At 50.5% G+C, this 12876-nt stretch overlaps 2 protein-coding genes across 8 annotated transcripts; one reads left to right on the top strand and one right to left on the bottom strand.

Annotated features, from left to right (window-relative positions):
* Positions 1-448: 448 nt before the first annotated feature.
* On the bottom strand, positions 449-3640 carry POLE3 (DNA polymerase epsilon 3, accessory subunit). Its single transcript, XM_026712405.2, has 5 exons — positions 3425-3640; positions 3077-3151; positions 2884-2969; positions 1738-1856; positions 449-1145 (listed from the first exon to the last, which is right to left on the bottom strand). Exons 1-5 carry the CDS (start codon positions 3617-3619, stop codon positions 898-900), a joined length of 723 nt encoding a protein of 240 aa, XP_026568190.2. The 5' UTR covers positions 3620-3640; the 3' UTR covers positions 449-897.
* Positions 3641-3678: 38 nt separating this feature from the next.
* CUNH9orf43 (chromosome unknown C9orf43 homolog) lies at positions 3679-12660 on the top strand. 7 transcript variants are annotated; one of them, XM_087918782.1, is made up of 12 exons: positions 3679-3762; positions 5159-5340; positions 6113-6293; positions 6550-6649; positions 7528-7661; positions 8042-8135; positions 8596-8684; positions 9596-9797; positions 10205-10268; positions 10359-10468; positions 11086-11194; positions 12283-12660. In XM_087918782.1, the coding sequence occupies exons 1-12, from the start codon at positions 3692-3694 to the stop codon at positions 12531-12533; spliced, it is 1587 nt and encodes a 528-aa protein (XP_087774908.1). In that variant the 5' UTR covers positions 3679-3691; the 3' UTR covers positions 12534-12660. The 7 variants fall into 7 exon arrangements, with proteins under 7 accessions (XP_087774908.1, XP_087774910.1, XP_087774913.1 ...); XM_087918784.1 differs by lacking the exon at positions 11086-11194; XM_087918781.1 differs by lacking the exon at positions 3679-3762 and having other exon boundaries at positions 4077-5340.
* Positions 12661-12876: the final 216 nt, after the last annotated feature.

The following is a 12876-nucleotide window of genomic DNA, read 5'->3' as shown; positions in this document are numbered from 1 at the left end:
AGGGACTCCCAATACTTCCGCAACCACTTGAGAGTCCATAAACTCTTGTGTGTGGGAGGGAGAAGGTTTTTTTTAACTTCGCGGAGCCCAAAGGGGTTCCTGGACCAGAGGAGAGACGGATGTGAATTTGGCTCAGGTAATACTTTGGAATCAGAAGCGGCGGCCTGCAGAAGCATTTGGAATGGTGCTACCCTCCGCCCCCCGCCAAGACCCCAGCAGCTGACTTGCTTTTTATAGCCTAAAGTGCCTTTTCTTAGCTTAAGGGTATTTTTCTCCACATTTGGGAGTGAAGACTGGAAATGCAACCCCAGCAGGAAAGACCGACCCTGCAAAAGTGATTTGCTGACGGGAGAAAAAAACAATCCAGGAGTCAGCAAGGCTTCAAGATTTTCTAACTCACTTGTCCCTTTTTCGTCGCGCGAATGGAACAGGAGCAAACCGGAACCACTTGTTCTTTCATTGTCCGTTTTATTACTGAAGGAAACAGGGTAGAAATAAAATGCTCGGGAGTATCGATCCCTCCCGCTCAAGCGGAGCGTAAATCAGCCAAGAGCAAAAGCGGTTTTTGCAAAGGTGACTTTTAATTAAACCCCATTCAATGAAGTGCTGAAGAGAAACGCATTGTGTGGGGGGAGAAAGTCCGACTCTTTTAAAGCCGAAATTAAGAGCATCAGCACCACCACAGGGAAAGATAAGCGGTGCCCCTTTCAGGCAGCATTTCCAAGCAGCGGTGGAGATGTCACCCTTTCATTCTTTCCAACCGGGGAGAGAAACGGCCAGGAGGAGTTTCCCTGAGGTGCCGCCAGAACAGCCGAGCCATTTCCAGCCCGAAAGGAGACCGTTGTGTTTCCGAGACCGTTGGCTTTCTCTCCTCACTGCCTCCACCCCCCCGACGGTTCAGGTTTCCCTTTCTTCCTCTTCGTTTCGCTGCTGCTCCTCGCCCTCCTCCTCTTCCTCCTCCTCCTCCTCATTCTGCTGCTGCTCTTCCTCCTCCTCTTCCTCCATCCTCTCTCCCTCCTCCTCATTTTCTTCTTCTTCTTCTTCTTCCCGATTCTTGTCAGGGTCTTTGGCATCTTCCTTCTTCTCTCTGTCTTTTTTCTTACTCTCCGACACTCCCCTTTTGTCCTTCTGCTCGTTCCTGTAAGCTAGAAGACCAACAAACACAGCATTAAACAAAACCGGCAAAGCGGAAGGCTGACGAGGCGCTGTGCCCGCTGTTCGGCACGCGACCGAGTCAGCGTGATGCAGAGAAGAGCTTTAAGGGACGGGGCAAAAATATTGCGCCTTGTTGCAGCTTCTGTGGAAGGGTGGCTCTGCGGAGCTCACCGATATCCGTGAAGAACTACGAACGGGTATCCCTTGTGGGGGAAGTCCGTCTAAAGAGCAAGCCATTCAGTGCTGAAATCTTTATTTCTAACCCATTTCACAACCATCTTTTTATGAAGGGAAAATAGCCTATCTCAAAACAGTATTCCGGCAATAACGCAGCAAACTTTCTAACAGGGTAATTGGGGGCTGGAAAAGTTTCCTCTGGTTCTTTGCTTCTGATGCCAAGTCATATTTGGCATATTGGTATCTTTCCTGATTTTGTTTGGGTTGAAATAATTTTTAAACAAAAAATGCCAAGTGTGTTTAGAACTTTGCACTGGCCTTTGGCAAACGAGTAGCTTAAAAGAAGCAAATGAAGGCAAGGAGAAGAGTCAGAAGGAGTGCAGAAGGCAACCAAGGTGCACTTACCTTCTAAGGACTCCTTTAGAGGTCCTACGAACCGCTGGAATTCCATCTCTTCCATGGCAGAAATAACATCTCCAGCATTCAGTGTCTTTCTCTTCCCCTTCCTTGCAAAGTTGTTGGCGCTAATTTTAAAAAGATAAAAGCAAATAAACGCGTGTCCCCCGTCATACCTAAAAGTTTTCCACTTCCGTTTTGGTAAACTAGACCAGGGGTCGCCAACCTTTTGGGCCTCAGGGGCCACCAAACTCATAATTTTAAATCCCGCAGAGACCCTGGGAAAATCCCCCCAAAAGTCTGCAGGAAAATCCCCCACCCCTGTTATCCTACCGATTGATCGTTCTTTATTTGGGATCGCAGGATACCATCAGCTCAGGGGGGGGGAGAGAGAGAGAGAGAGAGAGAGAGAGAGAGAGAGACTTTTGGCTTCATGCAAGGAAAGCAGCAGAAGCAGCAGAAGTCTTCCTTTCTCTCCCCCAAACTCCACCAGAAATGAGTCTTTGCAGCCTCTTGGAGCAGGAGGCCTTGCAGGGTGCCAAAGACTAATTTCTGGTGGAGTTTGGGGGGAGAGAAAGAAATACTTTTGCTGCTTTCTTTGCATGCAGCCAAAAGCAGAAGAAGAAAGAAGCGGAAAGAAGCAGCCCGGTGCCCAGGCCAGGCCCGTGGGGTGAGTGGGGCAAGTTCCCCCTCTGCCCATTCCCCCCTTCCCTCAGTACCCCATGTTGTTTGCAATGCAAGCGATGCAAGCCTTGTGTTCTTGCGCAGCCTGGATTAATTGCTTTGGGGTGTGTGTGTGTGACATTTCTCTGCAGACCAGCAAAATTTTCTCGCGGACCACCAGTGGTCCCCGGCCCACCGGCTGGCGACCGTTGAACTAGACGAAGGGAAATCAAACAAGCCGAGCTTGGCAGTCGGCAGGCTTTCAGCCCCAGCGGTAACTATCCATTTCCATGATAGTCTCTGCACAGGATTAATAATGATTTGTTAATGGAGAAAAACACGGTCGTCTTAAAAAGTGCTTTAAAAAATAAAAACCCTGTTGAAAACCAGCCCGTTCCTCTCTTTAGGCGCGGCGGGGGCTTCTCCTCCGGGAGGGAAGGAGGGTAGCGGCAGCCCCGAAGGGAAGCCAGGGCGGCCGGCCAGCTAACTCACCACGAGGTGGCATAGAGCACGAAGACGCTGGCCGCTCGCGAGATGGCACTCCGCGCTTCTTTCGAGACGTTCACGCCGTCCGGGAGCTGCGGGGAGGGAAGCGGGTCGGCTGAAAGGCTCCGCGACCGTCTCCGGCACCGCCAGAACCGGATCCCGCCCAACCCACCCTCCCGCCCCGGTCCCGCCGGCTCACCGCCTCCTTGATGATCCGCGTGATGACCGCGTTGGGCAGGTTCAGGTCCTCCGGCCGCTCAGCCATCCTGCCGGCCTGTGGAAGGAGGGAGGGAAGGCGGTGAAAGGGGCAAGGGAAGGGGCTGGACTAGATGACCTTTAAGGCCCCTTCCCGCTCGGATTCTCTGCTAAGCCCGCTTCACCCCCGCAGCGCCGCCGGCCTGGCTGCACCCGCCCTGCACCCCCCACCCCACCCCCAAACCCCACCCGGGACGAGATCGCGGGTCCCGCCTGAGCCCGAAGGCCGACCCCGCATCGCCCCGCCCCCTCCACGGCCCGGCCCCGCCCCCGCCCGCCGCTCGCCGCTCACCGCCGGGGAGCTCGAAAGACGCGCGGAGCCAAACCAGTGGCCGGCGCCCTCTCGCCCAGCATGCACTGCGCCCGGGGGCCGACACGCCCCTTCCGGAGGGAGGGAGGAGCCATTTGCGGGGCTGCCCTGGTTGGCGCCGCCCCCTCTGCAGCAGGAAAGGAACCGGATGAGCGAGGCGCCATTTGCGGGGCCCATCGAAGCATTTGCCGTCGCTCTCTCTCTTTCCCCGCCCACATCCGGTGCTTGCCTTCCGGCGCAGTGCCGGAAATGAGAGCCAGCTTGTCGTTGCCTAGCGACGGCGCCTATTTTTGTTTATTTTTATTTTTAACCTCGGGCAGGTGGGATGGCGAAGCGCCGCTTCTCCTCTCCCGGCCGGCGGGCGTCGGGGAAAGGGGCCCCTCTCCTGCCCGAGGCGGGCTTTTGGGCGGAGGACGGGCCGGGCCCTGGCCGAGACCTCACGCCGGGGGCCGCTTTGATGGGTTCGGAGTGGGGGGGTCGGACGCGGCCTGGTTCGGGAGAAGCCACGGAGCGGGCGGGGCTCCGTTTCCCCCAGGCCTCCCACTCCTTCTTTTAACCCGAGACGGTCCCTGCGGGTTTCTTGGCCAAGTTTTGTTCCCGAGGCGAAAGAATAAGTCAGTCCTCCCGGTTTGTAGTCTGAAGCTTCCCCCAGGACTGGTCCTCCACTGGGACCATGGCCATAAGAATAATAATTGTGATCATTATCCTTTATGAAGGATGCTTCTTCCAAGAAGCTAAAGTGGAGGGGTTTTTACACCCGCAGCAGACGGATGCTTGGACAACAGGTGCAATAGTTTCGGTCATGCTGCCCTTCCCATCACAGTGGAAAAAGACACCCACTGCAAGGGTCATCCAAGAGGTCCCATCATAATAACCCCCCCTTTTTTGCTGTCTTGCAGAAAGTGATGCCCGCTGAGCATCCCCAAAGCACAAATGAACTTTGTTGAGGGGTCTGCATCAACACTGGATTATATTCGGATGTCGTGCCCTTGTTGGAGTCTGATTCTGAGGGGGAGGTTGAGCAGCTGATAGGGAGTGGGAGTGTGGCTCCCTTGGCTGTGGATGATACAGGGGAAGGGCACAGTCTGGCTGGGCATTCAGAGGAAGACCCAGGGCCACCCCCTCTTCATCCTAGGGCACGCAAGGAGGAACAGAGAAGGGAGCAACATGGCTTACGGGAGAGAAAAGGGCCCTGATCCTTTCATTGGTTGCAGCTAGGAGAACAGAATATAAGAAGGGTGTTTGCACACAGCTCCTTGCTGGAAGCAAAGCGTGGATTATCTTGGTTGAGCCTTATCTGGGTTTTGGCGTCCTCCCAACTGTGGGTGCTGCGTTATCCTTTGAAAGTCTGCCATTTATCATCCTGGCCTGCCGTGTTAATTACTTCAGTGTGGTTTGTGTTGGTTTTTTTTTTAAATTTCTAATTACTTTGGATTCGGACTGCATTTCTGCCCTTCCTAGATTGTTCTTTGAAGAGTTTGTCATCCAGCCGAGGATAATTGGACATTGGAGGCCAAGTTGGAGGCATTAAAGGGAATTTATTCTACTTTTGCGTCTTTGTTATTTTTGTGTCATGCCCGGGGTTATCGCATTGGAAGGGAAGAGCAACTGTGTTTTCGGAAGGATGGGGGGGCTTTCTGAACACCAAACTTGTAAATCTGCCACTTTGGAGCAGCTGTTTCACTTTGTTTTGTTCTTCCTTGCATCCTGTTGCAGAAAGTTGCTGACAGCAATGGGGATAATCAACATCGGAGGTCAATGGGATGAAACCGTTTGCAATATGATCGCTTGTCAGCATCCCCCCTGCTGGGAGTCTATGCGGAGAATCGAAAGTGGGCATCCTCACATTTTGCTGAAGAACGTAGCCATACCTGGAAGAGATTTCCCAGCATCGGAAGGTAAGAAGTGCTCTGTAGAAATTAGATGCCAGGCCACTAAAGCCGACTAATAGGCAGTTGTTTCCGTTCCTGACCATGGAATAAGAAAGAGCTATATAAAAGAGGGGCTGAATTAAGCCAAAATGTACCTGTGGGTGATGTGGCTGGTATTTTTTTCACAGCTCTGGCATTTCGCTTTAGGCAAATTTGTTTCACTTGAGGTTTTGGGGAAAATAATCCTAACATAAAGCAAAAGTATGTTGCAATACATGCTTCGTCATGTGGTCAGTCCCTAGGAATTTGCTGATAAGCTGTGGGGCCATTGTTATTCTCCTACATCCATCTCTGGCCATAGTAGCAAACTAGGTTTCATAGCCGGTGCTAACTCAAAATCATTCCAAAAAGGCTTAATTTAAGCAAGCGGGTTGTTAAGAGATATTAGTGTTCATTTGGGCAGTGGTCAATCTGTATTTCAAACATTTTGGGAAGTTTTTTACAAGATACTCAGAAGAGAAAATGTGTTCCTAACATCATGTTTTGATATAGTCATATTAAATAATATACTTTAAGATATGTGAATGGAAAAGATTAAGAACGAAATGGAAATCTGTTTCTTCTTTAATGTTATATCAATAAGCAAATACGGTCAACGCCACATTTGCTTATTGATATAACATTAAAGAGGAAACAGATTCATTGTTCTTCTGCTAACAATAGATCTGCCAATGTGCATGAAAGAAAGAAAAAACCCACTCTTTTTTTTAAATACAGATTTGCTTTCTCCTTATTTCAGACAAACTGCCAACCCTGAAGATTGTTGACCTTCCCCTCCTCTATCCTCGGAGAGAACGAGTTAAATGTGTGGGAGGTTTTGATTCCGGCTCTAAGAAAATTTCCAGTAGCAAAGAAGCTAGAAATTGCGTTTCAAATTCTATTCTGAATGATGGCTGGATACCCGCCATTTCGGTACTGAGGTCAGCAAATTTGGATTTCCTCTACCTGTGTTTCTGGGATGACAGGCATAGTGCAGCGCTCTATAAGGAAATTTCCTCCTACTCCCCAGCCCCCCCAAAGGCCTATGCAGATTTTCTTTCACGTCTGGTCAATGGAAACAGGACAGGCTGTTTCTGCATATATCTGCAATCATGCAGAAGTAAGGCAGAATTCTTGGGCAGGGTTTGTGCCCTCTGCGTGGTCTCCATTGTGCGTCTCCCTCTGTGTGCATTTCAGTTCAGAAAAGAATCCTTTCCCAGGTCTGAACTCCAGAATGAAATCTCAGTCTCTCCGTTTCCCACCAATAAATTTCACCTGCTCGAGGCAACCTGAGAAAGTGAGTGAATTCAGTGGATTGTTGTGTACAAGTGCTTTCTTTGGCCTTGAAGGAGGCTTCACCCAGACCGTATTCGACACCCAACCTGCTTCAAGTTTCTTGCATTCGGTGTTCAGGAATGTGGCTAAATGCATCTTGCAATGATGTTGGAAGAAACTCTGCCCGTTGCGGCCCCCCCTTGAGTCCTTTGAGGTGAGGGTTGATAGCAATAGGACCATCCCATAGTGCCTTACAGCACCCTTTGGGCAGTTTACAATGTCAGCCTATTTCCCTCAAGCATCTGGGTCCTCATTTTACTGGTCTCAGAAGGATGGAAGGCTGATTCAACTTGAGCCCCGTCAGGATCAAACTCCAGGCTGGGTGCAGAGTTTGCCTGCAGTACTGCATTCTGATGCACATTTTGCCCTTCTGCAACGGTGCAGGATTAATAACCTAATAACAACTGAAACTGCCACAGCTGTCATTTTAGGTTGGCACAGCCAGGTGATGATGTCTGCGACTCCATCGCTTAGAGGTGGAGTTTGCCAGTCCCAGGTACTATGATTGAGCAAGGACTATTTGTAGCAAAGAAACATTTTTCTTGTGAATTTATAGCTGTGGGTAAGGAAGAGCTTATTGTCTCAGAAATCTTCCCAATCATTAATGAAACCAAGTAGACGAGGAGTAAAACCTCATTTTCACTGTAGATGAACAGTCTCTTGGGGCGCTGAACTAGCCAGTTAGCAACCAAGGCAGAACATCCTGGATGCCTTTTCTGGAACTGCAGCAGAGCTTGGAACTGTTAACCCTTGAACAATCCAGCGTTTGTCCCTCTTGTGATCTCCAGCTCTTCTTTTGCCAAATAGTAAGGAGTCGTTCCTTTCGCATGGACACGTTAGGTGCAGGTGACAGAGCCCTCCGAGTTTGTGGTGCAGAGACTGGGTCCCCAGCCCCCCTGTGGAAGCACGGTTTTCCGGTGGGTTCCAGACAAGCGACCCAGATTCCTGAAGTCTCAGAATCCTAACGGGGGAGTGTAAGTGATGCCATGAATATAATTTGGTATAGTCTTGCATTTGTGCGGGGGGTGGATGTGAACAAGGCTCTGCTCTGCAGGATCGCCCTCTGCTTGCTGGCCTTGGCCGCTGCATATCTGATTCCTTCTGTTGTTCTCACCTTGCAAAACCTTTTGTATTTGGGGAGACCCGGGGAAAGAGAGGTGCTTGCTAGTGAAGAGCCCAACCTTCACAAGGGAGCTTTAATTAAGGCAGCCTGGTGGCTCCTTTCCTCCTTAGAGAGGAGAAATGGGAGGCAGAGAGGTTTTTTTTTATTCAGTATTGCAATGCTTCTGTTTTAAACTGCTGTTGAATCACTGTATAAGAAATCAAGTGGGCCCTTTTTCTCCCCCTCCTTTAGAAAGATGCCCCCACAAAATATATGTGTGAAGGAACTTCCTTTGGAAAATCTCCTCTCTCTCAAGGATCATCAAGGGGCTGTGAGTTGTGCCTTGGTATGTGCGTGTGTGTGTGTGTGTGTGTGTGTGTGCTTTTTGTTTGTTCGATTGACAGGTCCTCCCCCGTTTTTCATCCCTTAGCTTGAAGGAGGGGAATCTAGCAGGTGAGGGCTTTCCTGGTCTGGCCTGAAGCTTGGGAGCCTTTCGGGACTGCTGGTAAAGGCAGAGATTGGGCGTTCCTGAGATATAGGGGAGAGGTCCTCCTTCCAGAAGCGCCTTGGCCAAGGAGATTCGAAAACACCGGGGAGAATGGCCGAGCTGAAAGAGAATAGTCAGCCTGCCTTTCAAGGGTGCCTCTTCTGTGGTGTTTTCCTCCGTCGATTCCTTGATCCTAGGAGCTTCTTGACTTGGGGGGCGATGGATTGGGGGAGGCACCTGCAGAGCTTTGGATGGGATTCTAGTGTGCTTGGGATGTTGTTGTTTTTTGCTTTCTTATTTGAACGATCTCTTTCTGCAGAAAAGAAAAAAGTCAAATAAAGTTCCTACAGGAGGTCAACCCTACTTTCGTTATCCAAAGCTGAATCAAAAAGCTAACAATAAGCCAAGGTCAGTTCTAAAAAGCTGGGTGGCTTTGGAACAGCCACTCTCTCTTAGATGCTGTTATAGGAAACACGACTACATCTCATTTTTGAACAGCAAATTAAATTATCACATGAAATTGTGGAACAGTCTTTCCGTTATGGGTTTTTTTTTGGTAAAAAAAATTATTTCAGTTTTCCACATTTTAAAAACATCTTTTTTTAGTGAACAGCAGGATTCCAGGTTTTCACATTTCCATACAAACATGATTTTGATTACAAATTCATCTTTCACATTTAGTTTCATATCTTATCATTACTTTACATGTTTTCTATTCATTTTCTCAAGTACTTTCCTCAAGCTTATTTTATAAATTTTCAACTCATTTCTAAACCTATTTCTTTTAACTTTAAATAATTCTCATATCTTCATCTTCATTGCGCTTTATACTTTTATCTGTCAGGTTGGCAATTTCATCGCATGTTCTTATTTAACAGTCTTTCCGTTATATTGATAACCAGTTTAAAAGAAAAAAAAATGTATTACTTGAATCAAAATAGTATTAAAAGTAAGAGTCATACACATCTGAATACGAAAAAGCATATATGAACAGGATAAAAAAAACTGAGTGTAAAAATGAAAAAGAGAGGAAGGTTTCCCCTTTTGAAGGTTTAAACTAAACCTTTTAAAACGCTACTTTTGACGGGACACCCAAGCGCTAATCCTCTTATCCAACAAGAATCCTAGTCGGGTTGTAAGGCGGCATCTCTTGCAGAAGGTGGACTCTGTCCTCTCCACCTGGCTCCAAATGCCGAGAAAAAGACAGGTGCATCTTTGGTCCATAGAGGAAAAAAAGGCCTCACCTCTGTGCTCCTGTTAACAGGGTCTTTCTGGGGACATTTGGGAAGGAGGAGAGCTGAGATTGTCCCCTGCTGTAGTTCTGTAGGCGAACCAAGGAGCACAGATGACGGCCTCCTCAGAGCAAGGCAACAGCCGGTGGACCCTCTGCCTCTGTGGCTACAAAATGAAGGTGTGACTCAGGGGAGCAAGAGAGGAAAGGCGCTGCAGGAGACCAAGGAGAAATTAGCAGCCTCCTTTATTGTGCAGAAGGCACCCCGTTTTGACCGATCCGAAGCGAAGGTAAGCAAGACCCGAGCAGCGCAGTGGCAATCGTCTGTTTTCACGGCCTGGCCTGAATCTGGTTTTTTTAATGGCTCACATATTATGGTATATCGTATCCTCAGCAAGGGGCTGCAACCACCCTGGCCCAGAGCCTGGGAGAAGAGTCAGGTCTTTGTGGGGCCTCTTGCTGGGTGGGATCAGCGACTGGCTTTGCTCTCTGGTTCGCTTGCTTGTGTCTCTGCCTTGATCGTCTTAGTTGCTTTGTTTGGGGGCTGCGAATGGCTCAGAGTCAATTGGAGTCCGGTGAAATACCGGAGAGGCAGAATTAAGGAGGCAAGAGGCAAACCTCCTGGGATTTTTTTCCTGCTGGTCTTCGCTGCAGTCTCTCCCTCCTTCCTTCCTTTTCCACCCCCTCTTTTCTTCAGATCCCCATGAAAGACAAAGATTTGGGAAGAAGCCTAGGCCGCCAGCCCAAGATCGTCTCAGCAGGTTTGCCTCTTTCCGTTGTAGCGTTAGGGCTACCTGAATGTAATTGGAAGGCTTCCCAGCCAGGACTGACTGACTTCTGACTGGCCACAGGCTCACTGATCCTGAGACACCTGAGGGCAGAGCAGCTGGGGGACGCTGGTAACCATCAAGGCAAGAAAGGAGGGGGCCTCCTTGAGCACAGCCAGATGTCCCCAGAATCTGTAAGTGCTGCTGACCCTCCAGGGCAGAGTCACTAATTCCCCCACCCCACACACCTCCCCACACCCCCAATGTGGCTCCTGCACTCTTGACTGAGTGGGAGAAGGAAGACCCAGGCAGAGGCTGAGCAAAGGGAGACGGTGTAGCATGGCTCTGGGACTTTTGGAGGTGCTGGGAGCAGCAAGGGTCGGTTGCCCGAAGCCCCGTGAATAGGTGACCTGGTCTGCCATGGAGACGAGTGGTGGTCTCTGCCCCAGTGGAGGCTTATTGTGCCAGGATTGATCCCTACAGTGGCAGGTATGAAAGTGCTGCAGTGAAGGGAAGCAGGCTGAGGGTGGAGGGCAGTCTGGAAGGAATTCTGTCAGCATGGGGCATCTTCCCTCTGGGGTCCTGGCCCAGGGGGACTTAGGGGGTCCTGCCTGGCCGGAGAAAAGTGGGCAGCTCTTTCTCCCTCTCCTCTCCACATGAAAAGAGGCAGGAAACTCAGGTGGTTTAACTACTGAGCTGTCTCTCTCTTGATTATTTTCTGTTGTTTTGGGTGCTCCCTCTCCTCCCCCCAAAAAAGAAACAATTTTGGGGAAACAGCCTGCCTAGTTTTTGTGGGTATTTTTCCCCCCAGGCTGCAGGGAATTGCAAGCTGCACGCGTCCCCAGCCATGTTTGCTAAGAGAAAACCTTGCGTGAAATTTATGGAATATAAGACCAATGTGGCACGGCTGGGCATGGAGGGTGAGTGCAGTGGACTTTTATCCTAGCGGTCTGCCTTAGGGCTGTAGTTGAAGCCTACGGAGCTGAGGCCATTATCTTTCCGCCAGCTGGCCCCTGCTCACCCCCCAGCAGAAGCCCCAATGTTGCCCACCTGCCCCTCCAGCAAGCTCTGCATGCTGGTGTGTGTTATATGTTCTCCTTGACGTGGAAGGAAGTAAAGCACCCTGGAGGTTAGAGGGCTGCGGTGCTGGCCTTGAGAGTAGCCAGAAGGGGATGGTGGAATGATTGCAGGACGTCATGTTCCCTTCAGTTCAGGAGGAGAAGGGGAGGCCGCAGGAGGAGGAAAGGCCTCTTCCTTGAGCTCCACCATACTCTTCTCTCTTTCCTGGGGAACAGCAGTGGAGCCAACTTAACAAAAATTTCTCCGTTTGGCGCATGAAGACTGCCAGGAGAAAAGGCCGTTGCTGGGAAGGGCCTTCAACGGGGTGTTTTCCATTTGGCTTGGTGGAAAAGGTAGACCTGGGAGCCGGCACGGAGACTGTTTCGTGTACTAAGTAACCGCAGTAAACGTGGCCTGATAGCTCCTCAGTGGACAAAAGACAGGCCCCCAATCGTGGTCAGGTGCAAGAGAGAGGGAGCCATTGACCCCAGGGGGGTGTAAAAGGCAGCAAGCAGGCCGTGCAGCCTTCTCTGTCCCTGTGTCGATTCGCCTCGCTGGCTGTGAGATGCGCAGGGACCCGTCCTGGTTTGAAGCCTGGCTGCCTTGTCAAGGACTAGCTGCCCTTCTCCACCGTTTCGAGTTGCTGGGCTTCACACCCAGCAGCTTTGCAGTAAGTTCTGCCCTGCAGGTGCTTGTTATTCAGGGAGAGGCCTCCTTGACCATAGACTCTCAGTGGTCACTTGGCTAGTTTGGCTCCTTTATTGCAGACAAGAAGGAAGTCCTCCACAGCCCGTAGGGCAGAGAAGCAGAGCTTTTATCCAGGTGTTTTCCTCTCGCCTATCTGAATAAAGGCGGCATTTCCTCAGGTGGCCTAAGTCACGGGGAGCCTTCGGTAAAACGTCTCTGTCCTTAACGTTTGCCCTGTTTTGGCTTGATTTTTTTTACCCAGGCTGCGATCCCTTTGCTTCCTGCCTACCGAAAGCCGAGTTCAGGTACAGACCGTATTACGATCACCCGGCAAGCTGGAAGGAGGCTGCCCCGGCTGAGCGGGATGCTTCAGACTTCAGCAGGGAGGCTTGGCCCGCAGAAGACTCTCGGGAAGCACCCAAGACTTTCGCTCCGCTGCAGCCCCCGGGGCCACCTCCCCCCTCCCCCTCCCCCTTGGAGAACAGCCCTAATTCCCCCCCTGGCTTCCCTTGAATCCAAAAGGAGCAGGGAGGCCAGAGGTGGATAATCAGCAGCCAACTCCAGGGAGGGTTGCTTCTATTTTAAAAGGGGTGGGGGCCCACTCTCGAACTTGCAACCATTAAAATTCCTGCTTTCCCCACTTTGTGCCTCTCTGAGCTTCGTCTCTCCCCAAAAACAGCTTTTTTGGTAACAAATAACCCAACGTTGGGGCACTGGACGGCCAGAAAGACGGCGTGAGCCGGGTCAGGGGGCATATGCAGAGCTTAGGTTAAGGCATACTTGAAGCCAACTCAAAGGGCGGTGGGGGGGATGACCAAAGGGCCAGTCCTGTGACTACGGCAGCTCTGGAATATGG

Source organism: Pseudonaja textilis, unplaced genomic scaffold, assembly GCF_049901715.1.
Source record: "Pseudonaja textilis isolate UNSWEBS1 unplaced genomic scaffold, rPseTex1.2 PTEXCTG46, whole genome shotgun sequence".
NCBI classification, from domain to species: Eukaryota; Metazoa; Chordata; class Lepidosauria; order Squamata; family Elapidae; genus Pseudonaja; species Pseudonaja textilis.
This window is presented reverse-complemented; position numbering and strand designations above follow the sequence as displayed.